At 33.9% G+C, this 27,658-nt stretch overlaps 4 protein-coding genes across 6 annotated transcripts; 1 reads left to right on the top strand and 3 right to left on the bottom strand.

Moving 5' to 3' along the window:
• Nucleotides 1–119: 119 nt before the first annotated feature.
• LOC112521419 (vacuolar-processing enzyme-like) lies at nt 120–5,719 on the top strand. Its single transcript, XM_025130272.1, has 9 exons — nt 120–326; nt 2,150–2,314; nt 2,436–2,592; nt 3,244–3,329; nt 3,415–3,614; nt 4,082–4,130; nt 4,261–4,470; nt 4,551–4,757; nt 5,219–5,719. Exons 1-9 carry the CDS (start codon nt 120–122, stop codon nt 5,399–5,401), a joined length of 1,464 nt encoding a protein of 487 aa, XP_024986040.1. The 3' UTR covers nt 5,402–5,719.
• Nucleotides 5,720–6,792: 1,073 nt separating this feature from the next.
• LOC112521466 lies at nt 6,793–10,575 on the bottom strand. The gene is made up of 2 exons (XM_025130342.1): nt 9,656–10,575; nt 6,793–7,645 (listed from the first exon to the last, which is right to left on the bottom strand). Exons 1-2 carry the CDS (start codon nt 10,166–10,168, stop codon nt 7,007–7,009), a joined length of 1,152 nt encoding a protein of 383 aa, XP_024986110.1. The 5' UTR covers nt 10,169–10,575; the 3' UTR covers nt 6,793–7,006.
• A 2,689-nt stretch (nt 10,576–13,264) lies between these two features.
• On the bottom strand, nt 13,265–21,115 carry LOC112521763. Its single transcript, XM_025130757.1, has 5 exons — nt 21,098–21,115; nt 18,507–18,857; nt 18,268–18,429; nt 14,053–14,199; nt 13,265–13,648 (listed from the first exon to the last, which is right to left on the bottom strand). Exons 1-5 carry the CDS (start codon nt 21,113–21,115, stop codon nt 13,265–13,267), a joined length of 1,062 nt encoding a protein of 353 aa, XP_024986525.1.
• Nucleotides 21,041–26,071, bottom strand: LOC112520642 (protein EARLY FLOWERING 3-like). 3 transcript variants are annotated; one of them, XM_025129055.1, is made up of 6 exons: nt 25,526–26,071; nt 25,147–25,356; nt 24,270–24,976; nt 22,622–22,673; nt 21,983–22,442; nt 21,041–21,739 (listed from the first exon to the last, which is right to left on the bottom strand). In XM_025129055.1, the coding sequence occupies exons 2-6, from the start codon at nt 25,339–25,341 to the stop codon at nt 21,183–21,185; spliced, it is 1,971 nt and encodes a 656-aa protein (XP_024984823.1). In that variant the 5' UTR covers nt 25,342–25,356; nt 25,526–26,071; the 3' UTR covers nt 21,041–21,182. The 3 variants fall into 3 exon arrangements, with proteins under 3 accessions (XP_024984823.1, XP_024984825.1, XP_024984824.1); XM_025129057.1 differs by having other exon boundaries at nt 25,147–25,353; nt 25,526–26,059; XM_025129056.1 differs by having other exon boundaries at nt 25,147–26,062.
• Nucleotides 26,072–27,658: the final 1,587 nt, after the last annotated feature.

The raw sequence follows: 27,658 nt of genomic DNA, 5'->3' as shown, positions 1-27,658 counted from the left end.
TAGCCGCCAGACTTTAGTAGAGTTCTGATTGGGTACAGTTGCGTCCATATATCTATATATACACCCTCAGGTCTCATCCCTGAAGAACATTACTGACCTTTTAAAGTATATTCTCTCCGATGACGATCAAAATGATTCGTTACGTAATCGTTCTACTAGCTCTCTCCATCATCACAGTAGTCCATGGCCGTGAATTGGCTGATGACCTTATCCGGTTGCCGTCGGAAAAGCATGACTTCTTCGACGCCGGAAAAGACGACTCCGTTGGCACCAGATGGGCCATCTTGCTTGCCGGATCTAACGGTTACTGGAACTACAGGCATCAGGTGAGCATTACAGTAAAGATATCAATTGCTTGATTTTGAATTATTGTTGGTACTTTTCTCTGGTAGATTACGATCAATTTGTCGTCATCGTTTGTTAATATTTTGTACAATTGTATCGGTTTCAAAGAGCTATACACTTTGAGTCAAAATCCATGAGAAAATTTTCGAGTTATATTAACAAATACGAAAAACAGGATGATGCTAGTGTTAAATTTGTTACCGAATCGATATGGATCATACGGTATCAATTTTGTCTATGGGAAACATTCAGGATTTCGAGTTTGCTTAAAAATTAAGTTGTAGCGCTTTTTGTACGGATTCAGTTAAAGTTTTGTTTCGTCTATGGTCTTGGAGGAGCTGTGTATAAGCAAGGTTAGGGTATTCATTTTTGAGGATGAATTTAATTCACTTTTGAAAGCTTAGTTCATCTGCAATTAATTCTTTTACTATATATTCTATGGTTGGCCGGTGGGCGTTGAAGATTCTACTTCAAGTATGTTTTGTTTTGTCTGTTTATGTATTTTGTTTGTACTTGATAGAGGTTATAATGACAAAACAGAAAGTTTTTTGTTGGGATCCAGGAAGTAAATTGTTGTTAACTTTGTCTATATGCTAGCAGATTATTAGTCTCTGTAATTTAAACATGGTTTGATTATAGAGCCATTTGAAAATTTGTATCTCTTAATCTTGGGACGAATAATTGGCTATGAAAATCTTACCGAAAATTGTCGAAGAATAGCCAACCTGACAACCTCCCACTCACTTTTTAGCCACTTTTTCAAATCGAAATAGTCGAGATTAAGCAAGTGATACTTATGCAACTTGTGTAACCCATTTTTTATTATATAATATTCAATTATGCATAAAAAGTAGACTTGTGTAACTGCTACGTGAGGAGTGTCAAATGTGTAGATCTATGCAACTTGTATAATTTCTACTTTTTCTGAATATTATATTGAAAAAAGTGGGTTACACAAGTTGGGTAAGTGCTATTTGCGTAATCACACGTCTAGATCAATCACGAAGTTGAAAAGGTAGCTATAAAGCGAAGAGGAGGGGGGATCGACTATTTTGGCCAGTTTCCCATATTTTACAAAAGCAAATTACTAGATAAAATCACTAAATCTTGAAATGAATTCATTCTTACAACTAGTAATCTTAAGTGGCTGAAGTACTTGTAGGCAACTTCAACTCTTCAAGTGGCACATCACTTAATTTGTCAAAGAACTCTTTATTTTGCTTTCAACAAAGAAGTGAACTTATATAAATGATCAATGAAATATATTTCAAATTCTTGCTTTGTTTGTATGTGGTGTAAGAAAGTTGGCTTGTTATTTTGTGGATAAGGGTCACGTCATTAAGCTTTCACTTTCTTTCCATCTTTGTCCTTTAGAAAGTATAAGTTTCAACTGATCCCTTTGTGCATTTATCAGCTAGAGTAGGTAATTACTCATCACTGTTGTTTCTACTGGTCTTAATTGATGCGGTTAACAGTCAGCCTCGTTTTCCTCATGAGGACCTATTTTGTTTGAGTTGGTGTATATCTCATTTCGGCTAAATGAAGCTTCAATTTGAGCTAATTAAGTTAGCAAAGTCAACGGTCACACCTGCTACAAGGGTCAAGACATAACAGATTTTGGGTTTATAATCTTGATGACATAATCACAATATTGATGAACATTTGACCAAATCTGCTCTTCCATAATGATTACTTTTAGCAATTCCTGGATTACGATAAACGATCTAGCTAAGAGCAACTCGTTGTTTCCTCTGTTCTTAATTGTGACAAAATATATTGAAGTGCCATTCATTGTTTTCTCCAGGCAGATGTTTGTCATGCATTTCAAATTTTGAAAAATGGTGGTGTCAAGGAGGAAAACATTGTTGTTTTCATGTATGACGACATTGCATATAATCGAGAGAATCCCAGGCAAGGAGTCATTATTAACAGCCCAGATGGTGATGATGTATATCAAGGAGTGCCAAAGGTTTGTGCTCCATTATCAGCCATTCATTATATCCTATTGTGACTTGTTAAATTGCCTTTTTTAGATCAAGGAGACAAGGAGTGAATCTTTTTTTACTGATGTGCCACATTGCTTGAAACAGGATTACACTGGGAAAGATGTCAATGTTGACAACTTTTTTGCTGTTTTACTTGGAAATAAAACTGCAGTTAAAGGGGGAAGCGGGAAGGTTGTGAATAGTGGTCCGAATGATCGTATTTTCATTTACTACACTGACCATGGTGGTCCTGGTGTGCTTGGTAAGCTGCCATGTTTGTTTCTGTTTACCCTTTAGATTTTTGGGTTATCGTTTTTTTTTTAATTTGAATAAATATGCAAAATTTCTTTTTGTTCTTAATTCCATGACTCCAGATAATAAAAGGGTTGATATATGAAATATTCCCATGTATGCAAATATTTAATGTTCTCAAATTCTTTGCAATCTCTTAGTTCTATATTTTAGCAACTTAAGAATTGAGTTATTAATGTTTGTCATATGCGAAACAAAATTCAGCTTCTGCTTCAATAATTTGTGATGCCGGGGAATGTGAGAAATTTCAATTGCTTGCGAACTGTGGCTTATGATCTTTTGCAGTCACTTGGCTTGACACCTCCAACGGGATCTCCCACCGGACCCACCCTCTATGTATAATAATAGCAACCGGCATGTCCTTCATAAAATGCAAAGAATTGGATTGTCTATTTTCTTGTGCATACGCTTTCACCTGTTTCTTACTTGCTTTTTGATCTATTTGTTCTGCAAGCCCGGGGGGTCTCCATGGATGCAGCCTCTCTACGTCTTACCCTCCCTATACCCTCTACCTCTGTGTGGGATTTACTAGGTCCATTTTGTTTGTTTTGGTTTTAGTTAATATGACTGACAATTATGGTCATGTTGTAAATGTTCTCAGGGATGCCGACAAATCCATACCTGTATGCTGATGATCTTAATGCGGTTTTGAAACAAAAGCATGCTTCTGGAACATACAAAAGCTTGGTAGTTTCTTTGTTTTTCTTTTCCTTCTGATGCCTGTACTTTACATATTAATGCTGATTTTGGAAACCACATATGATATCCACAGGTATTTTATCTTGAAGCTTGTGAGGCTGGAAGTATATTCGAGGGTCTTCTTCCTCAAGGTTTAAATATCTACGCAACCACTGCCTCTGGCCCAGATGAGAGCAGCTGGGGTACTTATTGTCCTGGGGAGTATCCTAGCCCACCCCTCGAGTACGACACATGTTTGGGTGACTTGTATAGTGTTGCCTGGATGGAAGATTGGTATGTTCAAATTCTTATAATACCCTTTATCCGTATTAGAAGGAAAGAAAATTGGCTACTCATGTTCATACAGATTTATGTTCTTTAATTCAAGAACAACTTGGCTTGGATTAGTTACTAGGAACTACTAAATGTCGTTTTAGTTGTAATTTGACAATATTATGCAATTATTAGACGTCTTTTAGGGGCTGTTCGCTATTGGCTTAAATGGGCTTAAAGGCATGTACCAGTTATTTGGTAAGCCATACATGACTGTTTGTTTGTGGCTTATTGGTTCAGACAGTCTCTTATTTGCTCAGACCGATTAGGGTGAGATTAATCCACACAGCTCATCTTTTTCCATTTCCTTGGTCTTCTTTTAGGCATATTGAATAATTTTTATTTTAATATGATATTCAAGCTCTTAATCTCATTTCAAGTGAGTCATATCCCCTATCGTTTTGAATTCATTCTATTCTTCCTTACAGTGATGTACACAACCTGCGAACAGAAACTATCAAACAGCAATATAAACTGGTAAGAACTAACGACCAACTTGACATTTTGCATCATCTTTCCAATGCTTGGTTAACATTACGGAAGAAAGACAGTTTAGAATCGAAAATAAAAATTCTCTTCGACACTTATGTGTCATTGGTTTGTGCAGGTTAAGGAAAGAACCTCAAGTGACAACTCTTATTATGGATCCCATGTGATGCAATACGGGGACTTGCCGCTTAGCAAAGATAACCTCTACTTGTATATGGGTACCAATCCAGCAAATGATAACTTCACTTTCGTTGATGAAGACTCCCTACAGCGACCAGCAAAAGCTGTTAACCAGCGTGATGCTGATCTTCTACATTTCTGGCATAAGGTTTGTTCTCTTAATTTCTTCTTTCTTTCTTCCTTCATGGTTCACCACTTCACCTCACTGATATCTTCGTTTTCTGACAGTACCGGAAGGCTCCAGAAGGATCTGAGACCAAAACTGAAGCTCAGAAAAAGTTTGCTGAAGCCATGTCTCATAGAATGCACATAGACAGCAGTATACAACTCATTGGCAAGCTTTTGTTTGGATTGGAGAAGGGTCCTCAGGTGCTAAATGCCGTCCGACCTGCAGGGAGGCCTCTGGTCGACGACTGGGCCCGCCTTAAAACATTGGTTAGTTTTTTGATCTTCCCTCTTATCGGTAGATCCCAGCCTCCCTGATGCCCAGCTGAAGGAAGGGTTCACGGTTATCAAAGTATTTACAGTTCCTGAATAAACTTCCCCCTAGTTAATATTACTCCATCCCATAAAAGTTTACCATTCGACTTCTGAATGGCATGAGTTACTCCGTCCTCTCAAAATAAGCGTTCACATTTCTATTTTACTTTGCCTTAAAATAAGTTTCCACTTTCAAAAGTAAATATTTAACTTTCCCATTCTACACTCGTTGTTAAGGTAAAATAGTAATTTAGTTAATTAAAAAGTGTAACAATAACACATTTCTAATACAGTTGTGAAGATTCAGCAGAAGGCCTGAATCTCACAAAAATCAATGTCTGAAAAGAAAAGAGACTATACTTTCTTAATTTGGAAACTATGAAATTTTCTTAATTTTGGTCCTCTTGTACATACAGGTGAGGACATTTGAGACACACTGCGGATCCTTATCACAGTACGGCATGAAACACATGCGATCCATCGCTAACCTGTGTAACGAAGGAATCACAAACGAACAGATGGCGGCTGCATCATCACAAGCGTGCACCACCTTCCCCTCAAACCCGTGGAGCTCAATCAGCAACGGTTTCACCGCATAATGTTGTTGATTCCTCAAAGACTGGTGGACCCGTATGCTTACATTGTCCAGATATCGTATATTTGTGGTTTCCCAATCGGCCCCTTAACAATATACATATATATATATATATTATATATATTAGCTTCTTGTATATAGAGCCTGAAGCTTCTCCTTCTAGTACTTAGGTCCGCCACGAAACTTGTTATATACCATCATCATCATTTGTATGTGATGATGCCATAATGGTTATTATGCAAACCATGTACCTGCATCTGTATGTAGAAATCAATCGTAGTGTTTACGCGTTCAAAAAGTTGAAACTCAGCTTTGTGTCTTCCGTCTTGTTTCTGCAAGTATACCACCCAGAAACCGTGAGGGCCAGCTCAATTGGCTATTAAATGGTAGGCCAGTTCGAGTCTCCTCAAGGTTACTGTAGATTTTTCTAACTGTTATCTTGAAGGTGGATTAGTTGAGGTGCAAGAAATCTACCACAAAATTGTGTCTTTAGTTTAGTTTCATAATATACAAGGGCACATAAGAAATAAAGCGGATACACTTTTCAGGCCCTAATATTCACGTGTACTTGTACACCCCCTCCTCTCTATGTACGTCCCGACTATTTTAAGTCGTATTGAAATGCAAATAATGCAAAAAAGATTTTATACGTTACTTTTCATAACCAGATAATAATTTGAGAGAAAATGGTAAACTGGTGAAGGATCGTTTGAGGAATGGAGATCTCCACCCTGATCATGTTTAATTTTTATTGGGAAACATTTTCGACCGTCAAAATTGAATGTGCTAAGCATCTTTTACCTGATAAGCATTTTTCAGGTAAGATTCTCGATTGTTACGATGCATCTTACTGGATAAGATTCTCGTTCCTTAACATACACACTGATAAGGTAATTAACACCCAATAAACACTTCAGTTTTGTAAACGACTCCTTACTTAAATGATTTAAAAAAAACTAACTCCATAATCTTCGAATAATCCTTCTCAAATATTCACATCCTATATAAAACAACTTCTAATTTATAATAAATAATAATTAAAAAAAACAGTTTCATCAAATATCATTTACCTAAATAGCCATAGCTAACCACAAGGGTGTTGCCTGATTGGTTTGAGCTTGACTCCAAATGCCAAAAGTACCAGGAGGTCTTAGATTCAAATCAAAGGAGGAATAAAAATCCTCTTGTGACCACGGAGGTTCAAATATGGTGACTCCGGGCTATCTGCAAAGCAGGTGGTTATCCTGAAATTAGTCGGCTCGCATAGCGGGTTAGATATCCAGGTTAATAAAAAAAAAATAGCCATAGCTTTTATTGAATGTTAATAGTTTTCATATTCACCATACAACAATAGCCTAAAATAACAGTATTTTAATTAAATTTATAATCTCCTAACCTATTTAAAAAAATGGGAATGAGACCTATTCTGATCGGGATTCCCCACAAAACCGGTGACTGGGATTTAAAGTTATATACCTAAATATATCGAAAATTCCTCTGTTTTGAAAAGAAAAACGCTCGTAAGAACGTCCATATTCAGTAAGTTTGCCTTCCACCCCTCCAACTTTTATTCTTCTCTCAAACCCCCCAACTTTCAATATTTTTTGTCTCAATAGCCCAAATATTTAGGAGCAAGAAGAAACAACGGTTGCAAAGTTCCCGGCGAAAATTTCCTCGCGAAAAGATAACAAACGGAAGCCGGTTTTCCGTTATAATCACAGTTGTGCATATCTTGAAGTTTCTTCATGAATTTCTCCGTTATATCGGACTTCCCAAATGTTGCGGGGTGGGGCCCACCTCTCGACCAATCAACCCAAGTCAAGCTCCGGTTCGCGATCGAATCCGAAGCCTGTATCGTCAACATGGTTGGGAAATAATGTTCATCCACGTAACAAGCTGGCCTGCAAAACTCTTTGAATTTCGGATAATAAGTCACATCGGAGACAATAATGGTTGCGAGTTTCCGGTCGACTTCAAACCATTGGGATCCTTTTCTCCATTGAGAGATGTCGACTTCCGGCAACATTTTATTGTTGTAGCGGCCGCGGCCGACGGGCCCCTTGTCATCGAAGGCTCCCATGAAGCTGTGATTGGAGTTTGTTATGTAATTATAGGTTAGCGTGAAGTTGTAAAGGGGAATGCACGATTCGGATACGAGAACAAAATATTCGTTCGAGATATCGAGAAGGACGTTCGCTAGGAGTCGTCTCTCAGCATCACACATACTCACTCGACCCCATTCCGCTTTCTGTGCATCAAAAGGTCAAGATCCGTTAAAGGTTTTGGACGAGATTTGCAACACACGAGTATAAACTTTAAGCAAAATAATTCGAACAAAGTACAAAGGGTGAAATAACTACGGTTACCACTAGAGAACAGAGTAAACTAAACTAAACAAGCTCAGTAGTTAACTTTAATCAGGGTTAAAATGGGAGGCCAAGACTAGTAGACTAAGGGTAGATTGGTCATTTACGTCATTCAGATTATTGATTCAAGAAAAAAGGTAAACAACAATACATTTCTATCTAGAAAGACAACAACAAAAAAAATCCCACGTACGAGGCAACATACATTAGACCGGGACAAGACATGACTAAAGTGGGATCAAATTTTTTTTTTCCGTCACATCAAAATAGGAAGTACTAAAATCCTGGGAAACAGGACAATATTGGTAAATTACTACACTACCCATGTCAAATTAAAACCTATAACTCCCGCTCGTCCAAAAAAGGGATTTGATATAAGAATGGTACCATACGCACTCCGTTTGGTAGACGAGAATATAAAAACTAGTCATACGTTTGGCACAACATACATCGGGACAAGACATGTATGAAGTTGGATAGGAAATGCAATTTTTTGACGGGTAGGTTAAATGCATCCCTACCTATTAATTTTCTTATCTTGACTTACTTTTTATATTTTTAACGTATAATTTGATCTGATTATAACATAAATATGAGTGTATATAGCAACACCATTTTTTGTGCCACCAAAATAGATGGAACAAAAATCAAGAAAATAAAACAATATTGGTAATTTAGAGCATCTCCAACAGCTTTTCTAAAATAGAAAAAAGTGAGGTTTTGTTCATTAAAATGCTCCAACAGCTTTGCTATCTTGTTCTCTAAGATTGAGAATCATGGAGAAAACTCTAAATATAGAGAATTCTCTAACACTTGATGTTGAGAGAGAGAAATGATTATTTTATTCAATTCCACTGATCAGACTGAATTACTATTTTTTTTAATAAAAAGTGTATTGGGATAATAAATTAAAGTATACTATAATAATATAATTTATGTAAAAATCTCTAAGATAGAGAATCTGTTGGAGATAAATGCAAGTTTTTTTAGAATTTTATGTTTTAATTCTCTATTTTAGAAAATTATAAAAAAGTTGTTGTAGATGCTCTTACTAAACTATTGTCAAATTAAAACCCTAAGTGGGGTTTTTGGTTCGCAGGATTCCGACGGAATTCAAAGGAATTGAAAAGATTAATTTCATTGACCAAATTTCATTTAAGCGTTCGGTTTACCTACGAAATGGAATTGAATTCTACACATTCCACCATTTATAGATTTGGTCATTCCATCACAATTGGAGGGAATTCAATTTCATTTCATCCCATTTTCTCGAAAAGACAAAATTATCCCCCATCTTCCCTCCTTTATATGAACCACCATCGGTCATCACAGACCACCACCAGTCATCGCAAACCACCGATCTAAACCGCCGTCAACCACCAATGATCTGAACCGTCACCGATGACCACCAATGATCTAAACCGTCACCGATGACCACCAATCTCAACCACCGTCGATTTGAACCATCGCCGACCACCAACGATCTAATCCACCGCCAACTATCACCAAGTTGAACCAGTGTCGACCACCGTCGATCTGAACCACTGCCGACCAACGTCGACTACTGCCGATCTCGACCACCGCCGACCGCCAATGATCCAAATCACAGTTGTTGGATTTCAATTTCAAAATTTTAAAAAATGGGTATTTTGATCCTTTACCAATATTTTTTCAAATTCGAAAGTTATTTTATGTGAATTAAATAGATAGGATTTGAATTCCTTTTAAGAGATTCCATTCTAATGTCTCACAACCAACCAACTACATGGTCAAACCTACTAACATTCCATTCCAATTCCATCACAATCAAATTCCTTCAACAAATTTCGTTTCGAGAACCAAAAACAAGATGACTTGAAAAACAAAGGAAATAACAAGATTAAAAAGGGTACCTGACTTGGTATCTGTCTCCCATGAAACACGGACGTCCGTGGAAAATTAGCATGATATGCCGGAAGTGAATGAACGTAGATCGAATAAAGACCTTCATGTCCCTTCAAGAACCTCTCCCACAATGGAGCCAACGGCAATGGGCCTTTTGTCAAGAACATAAACGCGATCTTCGGCGTTCTAGTAAACGGATACGACTTCAATTGTGGCATAAAAGAAGCCCTCCAAAAGAGCTGTTCATCGCTCATTGTATGCAACAAACTGGAAGGAGACTTGATCCAATGATCAAGACCAGTCTTTGGCTGTTCTTCAACACATGGTTGTGAAACGGAAACCCGTGGAGCCACGGCTGTGGCGACTCCGGTTTTTCGAACCGTGCAGATAACAAACAAAGAAATCGAGAAACATAAAACTAGAAACAAGATAAGCAAGTGCATCAATCTGTGTGGAAACCCCCTAGACTGGTTTGGTCTCACTACAACTGTAGCATTTGGGAAGTCTTTAGCTTCCTCCATCGAATCAGAAATTTTGAATTGTGGGTATGTTGTATTAAGCTCACTTTTGAATCCCTTTTCGTGATTCAGACACTTTGAGGCCAAAAGCGAAGTGGGTTTTGGATTTGATGATATGGGAATGATGGGTTTTGCTTAACGAAGCATAAAGATCAAGACTTTCTAGAAACCCACCATTAAAACCCCCTTGTTTGCACCCTGAAATCTCAAGAAACTTGAAGTGATTGGGGTTTCCATTTTTGGGGGTGTGGAGACATGAAAGATGGAAGGTTTCTTGAATTTTCTTGTGGTTCGAAAGTGAGAGAGACAGGAGTCCAGGAGAATGGGAGAAAACAAGAGGAAGGAAGCGTGAAAGAAGGGGGAGGGGCGAAGAGATCCAAGGAATGTGGTCTCTTGCCATCTCTCTCACGTTTCAAGATTTCTTGATAAATTCCGCCCCCCATCCCACTTTCCTTGTTGCCTTCGTTTTTCTTTTAAATTCCCACTACGGTGTATTTCGACGTTGACGGATAAAATTCAATGTTATCATTTGTCGTATTATAAAAGAGTTTAATTCATTAAAATAGTGTTATATGTAACAATCTACCTAGTAAGTGTTAACCGGATAAAAGTCGTCGTCGTCGTCTTTACTTGGTGGATAAGAATTTTTGTCCTTGTAATCGCTATTTTCTTTTGGAAAGGTGTCTAAAGCATGGCCTTGACTAATTTCGGAAAATTGTGATAGTGTGATTGCAAAAATCAATTATGATAAACTCAGTGGCCATAATTGTTGTGTATGTCTGAAATTGAATCGGGTAAGATTTTTTATTCTTACCATATTCATTTAGTTAGGTAATGTGACTTGGTAAATGCTTATCTGGTAAGCATTTGGCGAACAAATGCTAAAACGCAATTGAATATCACAATTTGTTTATATGGTATTTAACATGAATAGCACGGGACAAATTATTCCTAAATGTTATTTAGTGATTTTATATGGTGGTTACCGGTGGTGGTGGAATAGGAGGTGATGTTTGTGACAGAGGTGGTTGGCGGTGGTGGTGGTGGTGGTGGTAGAGGTGGTGGTGGTTGTGGAGGACATGGAGATGATGGACAGTGGTGGCGGCTGTCATGGTGAGTTTTGGTGGCACAAAAAATATTTTTTGTCTCACTCAGCTTCTGTCCATATCGTCCCAAACATAGAACAATGAAATTTTGTCATCGTCATATGTTACGTCAAAAACGGAACAGTGAGTTTTGTCCTGTTATGTCTGGTCCATGTATCAAAGGCAGAATGTTTGAACTAGTTGTGTATTTACACGATGTTGTGGAATTTAGCATTTATTATAAAACGAGAATAAAATATTTTTGAAAAGCTCCTTGAAAAATCAAAAATTTAATTCTAAACATATTACACAACAAGCAGAACAGTAATGTCATTTTTTAACATGTTAAATGTGTAATTTTGAACAAGGTTTCGATTTTATATTGTTTAGAGCCTTTTATTAACAAATGTAAAACTGGTGTTTCATATCAGTGCTTCTCTAATTTCTATTAGAAGAAAAAATGAATACGTCTCATCGCCTCTGTAATTTGTATATATGTATCTTTATTATCTTATTTTACAGTGTAATCAAAAGTTTTATATATAACAGGACCTCCAAAAAGATTGAAACATCCATGCTGAACAAATGTATAAAATTACTCTAATTCATAAACAAAAAAAGAGTCAATTTGCTTACTGATAGCTTGATTGGATTAATCGTTACGATTCGTAGATATGTTATATACCTTTTTTCTTGACCAACATTGAAGTTATAAATAGTATTGAGGCGTGATTTAGATGGCGTTTGTTTTTGTAAGAGGTGTTGAAATCTGAAGTTCTATTTCATTTCTGATTAATAAGAGGTGATGCTGAAATTTGATTCAATAAAACTGTTTGTTTTTTGTAAACTGACAAACGTCTGTAGTCTGAAATCTGAATCAATAGTTTGTTTTTGTAAAATCAAATGCAAACATTTTGCAAAATTCTTGATTTTCATAAAATTTTCATTGCCAGAAAGCATCTCAACAATTGCTTAACAGATGGAACATAGTAAGAACCTTTTGTATACCTTTCAGACTTGCTATGCTATCGGGAACGTCGCCAGATGAGTTTGTTTGTGGAAAGATCGATACTTTTGCTAGAGGATATATCGCAGATAGAATTGGGTATTTTACCGGAGAGATTGGTGCTTGAAATTTGGAAAGTTTGGAGTTTTTTAAGACGTCCGACGTTTTCTGGCAACAGACCGGATAAAAATTATCTTGTGAATGTGAAGGAAGAGATGAAACAGAGGTGATGAAGACGATGAAGAACAACAAGAAAAATGGATTCTTCTCCCTTTTTCAAGTTGCTAATCAATGGTGGATCCAGGTATTTTATAGACCGGGGTCTCGTGAAAAATTATACTGGAAAAAGTGAAAGTAAATTCTGTAAAAAAATAAATTAACCTAGATAAAAAAAATTAACTTTTTGACAGGCTTCCCCCCTTATTCGCTGTCTCCGCCCTTGTTGCTGATGATGTTTGCAAATGACAATCTCACTCCATAAATGAAATCTTAAGAATCCCAAATTCTTGATAGTTTGAAATCATTTTCTTTTATTAACCTGGATATCCAACCCGCTATGCGAGCCGATTAATTCCAGAGCTATTGCAGATAGCCTGGAGTCACCGCATTTGAACCTCCTTGGCCACAAGGGGATTTTTATTCCTCCTTGGATTTGAACCTACCTTTGGAGTCAAACTCAAACCAATCAGACACCACCCTTGTGGTTATTATAAATTTGATTATTGGAAAAACAATGAACTGAGAAGTTTTTGTTTTATATTAATCTTCTAAGATAACCTATGCATACAAACATTATATATATATATATATATAGAGAGAGAGAGAGAGAGAGAGAGAGAGAGTGGAGGCATGCATTTCACATGGGTGATGAAAGAACGGTGACGTCCTTGGTGCAGAAAGAAGTAAGAATCAAAGAAAATCAAAGAAAATAGAAAATCAGAGGAATTAAAATATTAGTTTGACAATCCAAAAACCTACAAACCACTAAACGATCAAAATCATAAAACCCTACGGGCACCACGGGCTTCTACCGGGCCCACCGTAATAAAATATAGGATCAGGAATGTAATCAACCTCGTATAAAGCTCCGTAGCAACGATACTCATCAACAACGGTGGTGGACCATTCAGGGATCATCAAAGGCTGTGAATTCTGTTCAACTCGCATGCGTTTCATGGTCCCACAGTTCTCGAAAATGGACGGCGGCGTATTGCCGCTTCCCATGCCTGTGGCGGTGTGGCCGGGATGAGTCTTGACCTTCGAGCTATAGACCTCACCACCCCACTTGACCATGATCCCTTGGTACTTCAACAACATGAAGAGCTCACCGGGCCAATACCCTATGTTGATTGACTCACCATAATTCACCCACCAATTCTTTGTCGTTGGATCCTATTTGAAGTACAAGAAATATATATATATAATAGATACAGATAAATATTTATTTCATTACTCGTCACATCAGCATGGTTGACAAATTTTTGGCATAAAAATTGTATTTTAAGAGAAATGTAAATTGGCAAATTGCATGAAAAAACAATGTACTTTAACTTGATTCTTATTTCAGGTCACGTACTTTTAAAACTTTTATTTTGGTACTTAAGATGTAAAGTTTTAGACATTTAAGTATCTGAGTAACCGGTTGAAGCATTAACCGGTTACCATGTTAATGTGGCGAGTGATGTGATATCCAGTTAATATTTCAACAAATAATATTGAGTTGGATATCACATTACTTGCCACATTAGCATAAAAAGAAAGAAGTTTCTAGAAGTAAAAGATGTAAGTTTATGAACCTTAAAAATGTAAACCGTGATTTGGTACGGAAGCCCGTTAGGGTTAGAGATGGGATAAATGGCCCCACCAAGAGCGATCTCATGGTTCACTTGAACGAACCCTGGACAAGTCAGGTCAAAGCACCCCGTCCTCTTCGATCCATCAGCCTATTTCATAATAGTATTAATATTGTTAGTATATGCTATGTTATAAAATATTTTGATAAAAACTCTTAAAAATATTTTTTTATGTACAAAATACTATTTATTGATACTAGAAGGGTACACGCACAATGCAACGAGATACATCTCGATTTTAATGTTTCATTTTTTTTTTGTCTCAGTCGATGTTATAATATAGTTTTAAAGTGGTTTTGAGAAAGCGATAATGTTTTCATTTTGAATAAAATATTAATACGAAGATATATCATAAAAAATTGAAAAAAAAATATTTATGTTAGAACCAAACTAAGTATTTAAATTTTTTTTTTTTTGTGTATTTCTTTAATTCATTTTCTTATTTTTGTTTTAATAATATAATTTTTTATAAAGATAATAATTAAACATTTTGTTAGAACTCAATGATTATCTTAATTATATTTTAGATTTTATACATTTAAAATGAATTTTTATCCTATATTTAATTATGTTTATCTGCAGTTAGTTTCATGAATTTAAAAATTGAGCTTTAATAAATTGTACTTACGTAAAATTACTTGTAATCTTGAATTTTAAGTAAATATGCATCAATAAACAGTATTTCATGCATAAAAAATGGTTTTTAAGAGTTTTTGTCAAATGTTTTATAACATAACTAGAAGGGTACTCGCACAATACAACAAAATACATTTTTATTTTAATGTTTCATTTTTTTTGTCTTGGTTGATGTTATAATACAATTTTATGTGGTTTTGAGAAAACGTTAATATTTTTATTTTTTAATAAAATATAAATAAGAAGATATATTATAAAAAAATAAAAAAAAAGTTATTGATATTAGTACCAAACTAATTATTTAAAATTTCTCATTTTTTGTGTATTTCTTCAACTTTTTTTTAATTTTTGATTTAATAATATAATTTTCTATAAAGATAATAATTAAGTACTTTGTTAGAACTCAATGATTATCCAAATTATAGTTTATATATATATATATATATATATATATATATAAAAGAAGATATTTATCTTCTATTTGATTATGTTTATCTGCAGTTAGTTGCACGAATTCAAACATGAAGCTTTAATAAGTTGTATTTACGCACAATTTACTTGTAATCTTGAATTTTAAGTAATATACATCAATAAACAGTATGTCATGCTTAAAAATGGTTCTTAAGAGTTTTTGTTACATGCTTTATAATATAGTATAGATATAGATATATTACTTAAAATTCAAGATTACAAGTAAATTGTGTGTAAGTACAACTTATTAAAGCTCTATGTTTGAATTCGTGTAACTAACTTTAGATAACATAATCAAATAGAGGATAAACATCTCATTTTTAAATATAAATAAACTAAAATATAATTAGGATCATTATTGAGTTTTAACAAAACACTTAATTATTATCTTTATAAAAAAATTATATTATTAAATCAAAAATAAAAAAAATGAATTAAAAAAGCACACAAAAAACGAGAAATTTTAAATAGTTAGTCTGATACTAATATCAATATTTTTTTAATTTTATAATATCTTCATATTTATATCTTATTCAAAAAATAAAAACATTATTGCTTTCTCAAAACCACATAAAACCGTATTATAACATCGACTAAGACAAGAAAAACGAAACACTAAAATCGAGATCTATTTCGCTGCATTGTGCGAGTATCCTTATAGTATTATAAAACATTTTGATAAAAATTCTTAAAAACCATTTTTCATGCACAAAGTATTATTTATTGATGCATATTATTTAAAATTCAAGATTATAAGTAAATTGTGCGTAAGTACAACTTATTAAAGCTTGATTTTTGAATTTGTGTAACTAACTACAGATAAATATAATCAAATACATGATAAACATCTAATTTTGAATATAAAATATCTAAAATATAATTAGATTATTGAATTCTAACAAAATACTTAATTATTATCTTTATAAAAAATTATATTATTAAACCTAAATTAAATTACTTCGCTACGTTAAATTAAATTATAATAAAAAATAGAATTAAAGAAATTGCACAAAATAAGAACTTTTAAATAGTTAATTTGATACTAATATCGATATAGTTTTTTTCAAAATTTTATGATATTTCATTCAAAAATAAAAACATTATCGTTTTCTCAAAACCACATAAAACCGTATTATATCGACATATATAAAGAATAAAACGAAACGTTGAAATTGGGATGTGACTCGATGCATTATACGAATACCTTTCTAGTTAATATTTAATAAAGTCATTGCAAGTGCAAAATTGTTGTTTTATAAAAAAAACAACGTTATTTTGAAACAAACATAAATAGTTGAACAATCGTTACTTTTTCCCAAGTTTTGACAAAAATCAAAGTGAAATTCACGAGAGTCGAGAAACTTACAGTCCAATAAATAAATAAACGAGTTTGATGGTCATCATAAACGCTTGGATTTACCTGAAAAAATTTAAATAGTTTGTTTAATAACAATAGAATTTGTTAGATCGTCTAACTTCGTTCTGGTAACTTATTATAACATATCTATACTATATTATAATTCATTTGACAAAAACTCTTAAAAACCATTTTTTATGAATGAAGTATTGTTTATTGATGCATATTACTTAAAATTTAAGATTACAAGTAATTTTGCGTAAGTACAACTTATTAAAGCTTCATTTTTAAATTCGTGTAAATAAATGCCGATAAACATAATCAAATATAAGATAACATTTATAAAATATAAAATATAATTAAGATAATCATTGATTTCTAACATAATGTTTAATTATTATCTTTATAAAAAATTATAATATTAAACCAAAATTAATCTATATCTATATTATATTATAAAGTATTTGACAAAAACTCTTAAAAATCATTCTTTATGCATTAGGTACTGTGTATTAATGCATATTACTTAAAATTTAAGGTTACAAGTAAATTATGCATAGATATAACTTATTAAAGCTTAATTTTTGAATTCGTATAACTAACTGCAGATAAATATATTCATATATAGGATAAACATCCATTTTAAGTATTAAAAAAAATCTAAAATATAATTAGGATAATCATTAAGTTCTAACAGAATTATTATCTTTATAAAAAATTTATTATTAAGTCAAAAATAAATTATTTCACTATTTGACCTACATTAAATTATAATAAAAAATTGAACTATAGAAATTGTAAAAAAAACGAGAACCTTTGAATAGTTAATTTTATATTAATATCGATATATTTTTTCAAATTTATTTTTACCCAAAAGTAAAAACATTATATTTCTTAAAACCACATAAATCATATTATATCAATATAGACAAAAAAATAAAACGAAATATTAAAATGAAGATGTATCTCGCTGCATTGTGCGAGTACCCTTCTAGTTTATAATAGAAGGGAACTCGCTCAATGCAGCGAGATAAATCTCAATTTTAATGTTTAGTTTTTATTATTTGTCTTTACCGGTATAATACGATTTTATGTGATTTTGAAAAAGCGATAATGTTTTTATTTTTGAATGAAATATAAATTTGAAGATAGCATAACAAATTTAAAAAAAAATCGATATTAGTATTAAATTAACTATTTAATAGTTCTTGTTTTTTTGTGTAACTTCTTTAATACGATTTTTTTATTATAATTTAATTTAGGTCTAATAACAAAGTAATTTATTTTTGGTTTAATAATATAATTTATATTAAAGGATAATAATTAAACATTCGGTTAAAACTCAATGATTATCTTAATTATATTTTAGATTTTCTATATTTAAAATAGATGTTTATCATGTATTTGATTATGTTTATCTGCAGTTAGTTACACAAATTTAAAAATGAAGTTTTAATAAGTTGTACTTACGCAAAATCACTTGTAGTTTTGAATTTTAAGTAATATGCATCAATAAACAATACTTCATGCATAAAAAATGGTTTTTAAGAGTTTTTGTCAAATGTTTTATTATATAATATAGATTATATGCACAAATGTTAGGGGGTGTTTGAGATTGCTTATATAAATAACTTATTGACTTATTCCGGTGTGATACCGGTAATAAGCACTTTTGAGTGTTTGGATAAACTTACAGCCCATCCCGTTTCTACGAGTTCGAAATCATGAAGACCGCCATTTTGTATAGCGACATGGGAGGTACTGTATTCGTCTTCCTTCTCAACGTAAGGAGTCCACACTTTGATGTCGACTTTGGCCCCCGAGTAACTGTATCCCACTGTCTCTATCAGCGCCACCTGCTCGTAACCAAAATACATATCAGACATAAATCAAAGCAAATAAACCTTACAAAATATATTTCGAATTTACAAACCGAATGGTTCGCGATGGAGTTCGTGGAGTTTGTCGTGTACTTCAAATCCCCGACTTCGTTCTTCATATTACTAGCTGTCTTTCTCCCGTACGCGTGAAAGTCGTCTTTGTTTGGATTGCGTTTTTGGGTTCTTCGGATTGGGACTGTTCCTTTCGGACAACTTCCGCTTTTTTGCCATCGTTGTGACGTTATCGTCATTGCGATGTCTTCCTTTTTCGCATCGTCAAACACTTTTCTCGTTTTCGAAAAGAATGTAGGTGCTAGCTGGATGGTATGATTCTTTAAAGCGGGATGGTTAAGAGACGGTTGCTTGTAGATCTCCACACAGTCGATTATGTCCCCGTCTTCACTCTATAAATTGATGATAATTGTCAATCAGATCTTGTATAATATCTGATTAACAGTGTTAACTTAATACAGATGTTTATCGTATGATAAACATTTTTTTTATTAACCTGGATATCCAACCCGCTGTGCGAGCCGACTAATCACAGGACGACCACCTGCTTTGGCAGGTAGCCTGGAGTCACCGCATTTGAACCTCCGTGGCCACAAGGGGGTTTTTTTCTTTCTTTCTTGAATTTGAACCTGAGAGCTCTAGGCACTTTTGACCTTTGAAGTCAAGCTCAAACCAATCAGACACCACCCCATGTGGTTCGTATCATAAATATTTTTAGTATATTGAAATATGTAAAACTTACCAAGATGCTTTTTGAGATGCCTAAAGTGTTGGAGCAAAAGAAAAATACCCAAAATGACAAAATTATCCCCCACTTAAGTCCCATGGAAGAAAGAGGGAGAGGACCTTTTTGGAACACAAAAGTGTGAGTTTTTGTGAGTAGGGAAAATGAAGAGTGGATTATAAAGTGTTGTTATATGTAGTATGCATGATTCACCTTCTAAATCATGGAATTCACATTCTTATTTTCAACTTGTAGTTTGTAAGTTTTGAGATAATATAAGGGTAAATTGCATAAAAAGTAATGTATTTTAATTCGATTTTTATTTTTGGGTAACGTACTTTCAGAACTTTCATTTTGGTACCTAAGATGTAAAGTTTTAAATATTTAGGTACCCGGGTAACTGGTTGAAGCATTAACCGGTTATCATGCTGATGTGGCGAGTGATGTGGTATCCAACTCAGTATTATTTGCTAACGTGGTTAGTGACATAGATTTTTTTAATCTAAAATTAATCTTCAATCAGTTACCCGGGTACTTAAATGTTTAAAACTTTACATCTTAGGTACCAAAATGAAAGTTTTTGAAAGTACGCCACTCAAAATAGAAGTCAAATTAAAATACGTTAACTTTTCATGTAATTTACCCATAACATAATGCATAAAGATTCTGATTCAATTATTACAAATTTTATGTTTAATAATTTTCTAAGTATATCTATACTATATTATAAAACATTTGACAAAAACTCTTAAAAACCATTTTTATGCATGAAATACTATATATTAATGCATATTACTTAAAATTTAAGATTACAAGTAAACTATACATAAGTACAACTTATTAAAGCTCTATGTTTGAATTCGTGTAACTAACTGTGGATAAACATAACCAATTAAAGAATAAACATCTCATTTTAAAATATAAAAAATCAAAAATATAATTAGAATAATTATCGAGTTCTAACAAAATAATTAATTATTATCTTTATAAAAAAAATTATATTATTAAACCAAATATAAATTACTTCGTTATTAAACCTAAATTAAATTATAATAAAAAATTGAATTAAAAAATTACACAAAAAATAGAAATTTTAAATAGTTAATTTGATATTAATATCGATATACCTTTGTCAAATTTTTATGATATTTTCAAATTTAAATTTTATTCAAAAATAAAAACATTGTCATTTTTTCAAAATCACATAATATCATACTACAACATCGATTGAGATAAAGAATAAAATGAAATATTAAAATCAAGATGTATCTCGTTGCATTGAGTTAGTACCCTTCTAGTAATATTAATATACAGCAAATAGTCAGATAAATTCATTTTTGGTTAGATTTAAACTCTTGACCTTATAGATTTTCTGATATTTAAGAATCAAAATCATAATGAGATAAACAATTGTAACAAAGTTTTGTTATAATATATATGATTATTTTGACATTAATGAATCAAAAAATCATAATCAGATTTATCAGATACAAAAAAAACTGATTATTGTAACTAGAAACAACAGAAAGATAATAAACTTTAAGGATCAGCTCAACTGATAAATAAAGGCTAGGTCTTGAGACGTTTCTTCATAAGCATCAGTTCGAGTCTCCTCAACGACCCCAGTAAGGATTTTTCTGACTGTTATATCTTTCAGGGCTTATAAGATTAATGGATATACATACAAGCTGGTCTGGACACCCACAGTTTAGTAGGGGAAAAAAAAGACGAAGAAATCTTTATAAATCAAAATAAAAAGAGCACTTGGCAAGCTTAAGCTTTGATATATATTCAATTCCATCATTGTGTACAGCTTCCAAACAAGGCCTACAACACAACCATAATTATAAAAGCAAGCATTTTTACAATGGCACTTGATGTCATAATCTTTGCATGCATACATCTTACCTTCCTAATGTGTTTCATAATCAAGACATTTAGGCAAAAGTTACAATCAAAGAAGCACAAAGTACAACACCAATCCATCTTCATCTTATCCCGAATCATACTGCTTTCTTTCTTCCTGTATCGACTGAAATATCCGTGCTACAGACGCGGTTGCTGACCGTGCATTATGAGGCACGACTCTGATCACACGAGCCGGTTCTGCTGCTTCAAATCGAGCCGGGGCCGCAGTAGGAGCTGTTGGTTCCGGTGCTGGAGATGGAGCCTGAGCCGGAGCGGGAGGAGAGGTTGGAAAAAGAGGAAGTGCGTTTCGACCTCGTGTTCTATCGCTTCGACTGCTTGCTGTACTGACTTGAACCTCACTATCTTTAGAAGCCTTAAACTTGACCACATTCGGGACTGCGGCTCCTTTCTTCTCGATTGGAACATTACTGGAGCTCTGGTGGTGCGCGCTGAAGGGGTTTGTTTGCTCGTTGAAGGGGTTCGTTAGTTCACACCTGGAGCTAGAAACGGATGGGTTCACCATTGGTGGCATGCCGTAAGCAGGGAAGTAGCCATGGCTAGCTGGAGGAGCAAAAGGATGACCCCCAGCGGGTCCTTCATAATGATGATCAGGGGGGACACCATAGTTGGGAAAATTATGCCCTGTTGAAGATTCTAAATTTTCAATATGAACATGGAATTTGGATATTCATGGCTACAGATACGACTATATATACGTATTCGCATCCATTGATACGGATCATATTATTCGATTAGTGATCAGTGTTTAACCAAAGCCCACTCTTACGGTTACCCGATTAGAGCTTACCCAATTTGTGTTGGCAAACGTCCCCTAGGATGCAAGTTCTTTATTAAAGATAACATGAAATTTACAAGATGACTTACCAATCATGGGCATAGAGCCAGGAGGAGGTCCAGGAGGTCCGCAACCACCATAAAGTGGGTTCATGAACCCAGGTCCAGGGTACGGTTTGTAGACGAGTCCTTCAGATGGAGACATCACTGGAATCAACCATTGGTGTCCAGGTGGCGGGTTGAAATTCCAAGAACCACCCATATTTGGCTCCGATGGTGGCAACGGGTTCCCGCTGTAGGGTCTGCAATTCGGCATCTGACTGTCGTTCTGCACAGAAGATAGAGACGCCTTCCCAACGGCATTCTCGGCTGAGAATTCCGTCTCCTCGTTTGGTTTCTCGACGTCGCTTTTGTGCTTAGGTGTGTTTAAAGTAGATTTCAATACATACTCGAGAGGAAGTTTCTTGATTGGAGAAACTTTTGGCGGTTTTGCCAAATAAGCGTTGTCTTCGACCAAAAGATGTGGTGATCCAGCAATTAATCTCTGAACCTGTTTTACATAATCGAGTTTAAATCATTCCCAGTTGATTTTAATCAAAGAGAATTGAAAACCATGTTTCCGGTACAAGTTCGCAACAATTTCAACTTGAGGAACCATAGGCGTGAAACGACAATAATTTAGATCTACAAATACGACCAAATAAGCACCAAGCAGTTGATGGACCTTACCTTTATCAATCTGTGGAGCTCAAACACTTGAACAGCAAATACTCGTTGTTGGCTGTAAACAAAAGGAATGAAAATAAGACGTCATAATCGTCATATAATATTATTCTTGGAAGTTTGGTTCTTGATGATGTATTCAAAAAGTAGAACATAAACCCTCCATCCCTAAACCCTAAACCCTAAACCCAACCGCCTATAGTCGGGCATATGAATATCTTCACTTGAGTTATATATACATAATACATCTTGGTTCTCAATTTTTTACCCATGGAACACTTGGGTTTAATACAAGTAGTTTCGTCATTGTTGCCTTCAGGAGTTTGGTAGCTTCATAACCAAGACAAAAGTAGACTTATCCCACCAACATGCAACGATACTTGATGAAGAAGAGAAAGAAACAAACGAAAAAGACCCAGTGACAAGTAAATATAGCACTAAAGCAGTATAAATTTATTAAGTAAGAATTTTACCATATATTATTTTGACAATCGTCACACCCTCCAGATACATCGAGTTTGTTTGGTTTTATCGGGTGTGGTTTATTACTTGACAACGGTAATACAGCACTTGGACAACAAAAAGAGCGCAGATACTAAGAATCAAAGGGTGGGTGAAAGAGAGAACTAAAAAAAGAGAACAAGGTAACCAACCCATCCAAACCATCCATCTATTTTAATCCAACGGCTGTGAGTAACAGGGATGGTTACAATTTGCCAAAACCAAAACCATGATCATAGAGGACAGTTACATTCGAGTATGGGTTCACAATAGCTTAAAAGATCGTCTATAGAACATCGACTCAACCTATGAAATGGAGCCTGCCATAAAATTCAGAAAATAAGTTTCATTTACAAGAAAATAGAAATTTTAAAGGAACACTAGAACTCAAAGGGGGTAAAGAATCTCTATATTCTGCTGTTATACCTTACCATTTCATGGGTTCCATTTTCATTTCTCCTCACATCAATCACATCTTGCTGCCTCACAACATACGAAATGTGGAACCCACAGAAGGAAAAAGGTAAATGAATGGAGCCTCAATATTATTCAGATTGAAACAGATGGAATGTAAATAATCATGTCCATGAGTAGTATAAAATGTGACAAGGGTGTAAAATTGACCCCAAACGAAACGACCCAATGAATTCCATGGCAAGCAGGGTCTAGGAGCTTAAGACGTACACAACCCTTCCTCTAACCTGAGGGGTTAGAGGCTATTTCCGTGGAGAACGAGGGCTTGTGAAGAAAAAACTGAAAATTGATCCCAACCCATTATCCCCAATACACCTTTCAGCTCTAAATTTCAGTTCAGTCATGTTTTATCTGAATACTTGCAATTCTTTCAGCACTTCTGATGTCAAATCAGATTTTTTGGATGATCAAATGCAAATCCAAGAATCTAGTTTTGGATGATTCCTTTCGAATGCAAAATAAGAGCTATCTTTATGAATCATTGCATGCAATCTTAGACTGCAAAAAACCGAACCAAACCAAACCAGGCCAAACGAACACAGTCAGGGATCTGGGTCTGGGGAGGGTAGGATGTAAGCAGACCCCAAGGAGTAGCAGAAGTGCAAATGAAAAAAAAAAATATTCAAGGAAGATATTGTCAAACCAAATGCAATTAAGTGGGTTGAATAGAAGAACTTACTTGACAATAGCTCTTCTTGCCTTCCAAAAATGCTTCTGACCAATAATCCCCACAACATCATCAGGAGAAATATCAACTCCACATATTGAATCAACCATCGAGGTCTCAGAAACAGCATCAGCATTGGTAGGATCATTGGGGCTTCTCACTGCTTCTTGTTGAACCTCCCTAACCGGGACTGAGGCATTCCCAAAACCAACTTTAGGTGCCTCATTTAATACATTATCACCCCACAAAGTGTTATCGGCTTCAAGTCTGTAATCCCGTAAATTCCCATTACTCTGTAATCTGCTAGAATTATTAGATACATTTCTATGGCTAAAACTTGAAGATTCATTGGTCTCCTTCAATGGAGCTTTAATGTTTTGTCGAGATGATTGATTTGAAGCAGATCTTGCAAACTCTTGAGAGTTTTCTTTTTGAAATCTATTGCTTTGTCTAGCATTCTGAATGTTCGCCAAACGACCTGAAAAAACTGCACCAAATGGGGTGATACCTTCGTTCTCTCTATTTTGATGATTCACATTCACACTACGATTTTGACTTGTCCCAGATTGATGATCAAAGACTGGAACCCTAAAGTCATCGTCTTCTTGTCTCCTTTTATGTTCTTGGTGCACTCGTTGGTTGCTGAAATCGGAATGGTAGGTATCTCTCTTTCTGGTCGGGTGCATTGGAGAAGATTGTTGAATTTCATTCATGGTTCCCTGGAATCATTCGATAACATTAAAATTACCAATTTAGACCATTTATGAGACTTATGATGAATGTGAAAGCATGCATAGCACCAAGAGTTCGACATATATGGTATAATTGTATAAATTGGATATGAATTCATTCAAATCTAGGCATAAACTAAAAGGGTATTTTAACTCACCGGAGTTGAAGATGATGGTGGAAGAGAGTTGGGCAAAACCCCACCATTAAACCTCTGTGAAGGTATACTAAGCTGTTCATAAAGAGCCATTTTGTTTCTAGGAGGTGCTCTTGGACCTCCTTTTTCGGTATCATTCACATGAAGCCTTGGAAACATCGGTCCCATGGTTTTCTCTTCATCTTTCCCTCTCTTCATCTCTTTTATCCCCTTCTGAATTCAACAACACAAGAAAGAAAGAAAAGAGCTTAAAAGCTTTTCAATCTCAAAATTCATATTGATTTCAAGCAGAAAATTGCAGTAAGTCAGTATCAAATTTGGCACTTGGAAAGTATCATCAAGAAAATCAGGAAAACAGACCATCCACAAGTTGGATTCATACCTTATTGATCGAAAAACAGCGATCTTAACTCAAAAGGGCATTGACTTCTCAGTAACCCTAAAATGTTTGACTTTTACTTGAAGTGATGGCAGTCAAAATTTCCCCCAAATTGAAGATTCGACGCAAACCTAAACCAAACCCAATCGGGTAAAAATGGAATTTCTTCCACTGAGAATCGAATTGAAGCAAAACCCACTCCTGGTAAGAAGAATCTAGCAACACCAAACAGCAAAAGCAGGTCTTTTTTTCACAAAATCGGGAACTTGGAATCGACCCAAGTCAAGGAAACAAGAACAAGCGATGACATACGGAAAACAAGAAACAGAAATCCAGTGACAACTGAATACCGTATGGAATCGATTGTGAAAAATGAGATGAAGAAGAAGAGGAAGTGATTCTGGAGAGGAAATTAATTACAATTTCTGCAAAAAGGTGAAATTCGAGAAAGAAATGGGAAAAGTGCGAAGGGAAGTGGACCCAAGATTTTTGTAGATAGAAGAGAATCTGGAACGCAGTTGAGATGATGAGAGATAAAATAGCATATCGACCTTGATTACAAAAATGAAAAAGGGGAAGATATTGGGTGCAAATAGGACCTGCTGAAAATTGCTTTCGAACATTCAGCGGTAGCAGTGGAGACACGTAACAAGAGATTTTATGACCTGTGAAGAAAAGGGTGCATGACTTACTTGCCTTTTCGACTTCTTGCCTCCTCATTTTACATTTTTAATATCATCTTCAATAGCTATGTTAAAATAAAAAGAATTGAGATTTAACAATTTTTTTAGTTTAACAGTTATGCTAGCTTATCTATATTATATTATAAATCATTTGAAAAAAAAATTAAAAATTATTTTTTATGTATAAAATACTGTTTATTGATGCATATTATCTAAAATTCAAGATTACAAGTAAATTGTATGTAAGTACAACTTATTAAGCTTCATTTTTAAATTTGTGTAATTAATTATAGATAAACATGATCAAATACGGGATAAACATCTCATTTTGAATATAAAAAAACTAAAATATAATTAAGATAATTATTACTTAATTATTAATTTTATAAAAAATATATTATTAAATGATAAATAAATTACTTCATTATTAGATCTAAATCTAATAAATAAACTATTGAATTAAAGAAATTACACAAAAAACAGAACTTTAAATAGTAAATTTGATATTAATATCGATTTTTTTCCCAAATTTTTATGATATATTTAAATTTATATTGTATTAAAAAAACATTATCGTTTTCTCAAAACCACTAAAACTTGTATTATATCGACATAAATAAATAATAAAACGAAACATTAAAATTAAGATGTATCTCGCTATATTATGTGAGTATCCTTCTAGTATGTTAAAATAGACAAAACAAGAGAGTATAAAAATCTCTAAAACTTCTTATTTGAGAGAAATAATACTTGAATTGAATTTTTAATAATATTTTATTAAATGTATTTAATATTTTAATAATATATTGTTAAAAGAAAATAATTGTGTGTGATTTTTTTTTTTTTTAGATTTTAACTTTTGATATTCTATTTTAGAAAATTTAAAACATAAGTGTTAGAGTTAAAATGATAACACAACAAAAAATTAAATATTTTGGTTACAAACATTAAATTGGAAAACTTTGCTAATAAAACCCAATAGGATCTAATGATGTATTTAATTAAAAGTTATACATCATAGGGTGTTTAGAATTATACCTATGATGTGTTTAGAATTATACCTTATAAATAAGGAGTTGGTATTGTCTGAGCATGCAAAAACCAATGCAGGTTTCCTCTATATGTGATTCACATACGCACATGCTGATAACTCCCACTGGGTGCTAGCCCAATAATCCTATGTCTAAATGTGTATAGAAAAGAAAAGGAATTCTTTTATGTAAATTTTCTAAAGGCGAAATTTAATTGATTCAATCAGTTGGAATTAATTTAACCTATCGATACACATTGTACGCACCAATATTATAACACTCATTTCTTCATTTTTAGCTATCTTATTTTCTTTTAATATCTCGTATTTGAGTCTTGTTAGTCCCGAAGGGTAAGGCAATAAACAGAAAGTAATTGTAGAAGGGGGGGTTGAATACAATTACACAGATTTTTTTAACTTTTT

The sequence above is a fragment of the Cynara cardunculus genome (assembly GCF_001531365.2).
Source record: "Cynara cardunculus var. scolymus isolate 2C chromosome LG 11, CcrdV1, whole genome shotgun sequence".
Classification (NCBI taxonomy): Eukaryota; Viridiplantae; Streptophyta; class Magnoliopsida; order Asterales; family Asteraceae; genus Cynara; species Cynara cardunculus.
This window is presented reverse-complemented; position numbering and strand designations above follow the sequence as displayed.

Coding starts and splice junctions, on each gene's coding strand:
- LOC112521466 (XM_025130342.1), bottom strand. CDS start 10,168: ATGGAGGAAGCTAAAGACTTCCCAAATGCTACAGTTGTAGTGAGACCA. Junction 7,646..9,655: donor GGAGACAGATACCAAGTCAG/GTACCCTTTTTA, acceptor TTTGATGCACAG/AAAGCGGAATGGGGTCGAGT.
- LOC112521763 (XM_025130757.1), bottom strand. Junction 18,430..18,506: donor ACTCCATCGCGAACCATTCG/GTTTGTAAATTC, acceptor GGTTACGAGCAG/GTGGCGCTGATAGAGACAGT. Junction 14,200..18,267: donor TCGTAGAAACGGGATGGGCT/GTAAGTTTATCC, acceptor ATTATGAAATAG/GCTGATGGATCGAAGAGGAC.
- LOC112520642 (XM_025129055.1), bottom strand. CDS start 25,341: ATGAAGAGAGGGAAAGATGAAGAGAAAACCATGGGACCGATGTTTCCA. Junction 22,443..22,621: donor AGCTCCACAGATTGATAAAG/GTAAGGTCCATC, acceptor TATGTAAAACAG/GTTCAGAGATTAATTGCTGG. Junction 21,740..21,982: donor TGGCTCTATGCCCATGATTG/GTAAGTCATCTT, acceptor AATCTTCAACAG/GGCATAATTTTCCCAACTAT.
- LOC112521419 (XM_025130272.1), top strand. CDS start 120: ATGACGATCAAAATGATTCGTTACGTAATCGTTCTACTAGCTCTCTCC. Junction 3,615..4,081: donor GTTGCCTGGATGGAAGATTG/GTATGTTCAAAT, acceptor TCTTCCTTACAG/TGATGTACACAACCTGCGAA. Junction 4,758..5,218: donor GGGCCCGCCTTAAAACATTG/GTTAGTTTTTTG, acceptor TTGTACATACAG/GTGAGGACATTTGAGACACA.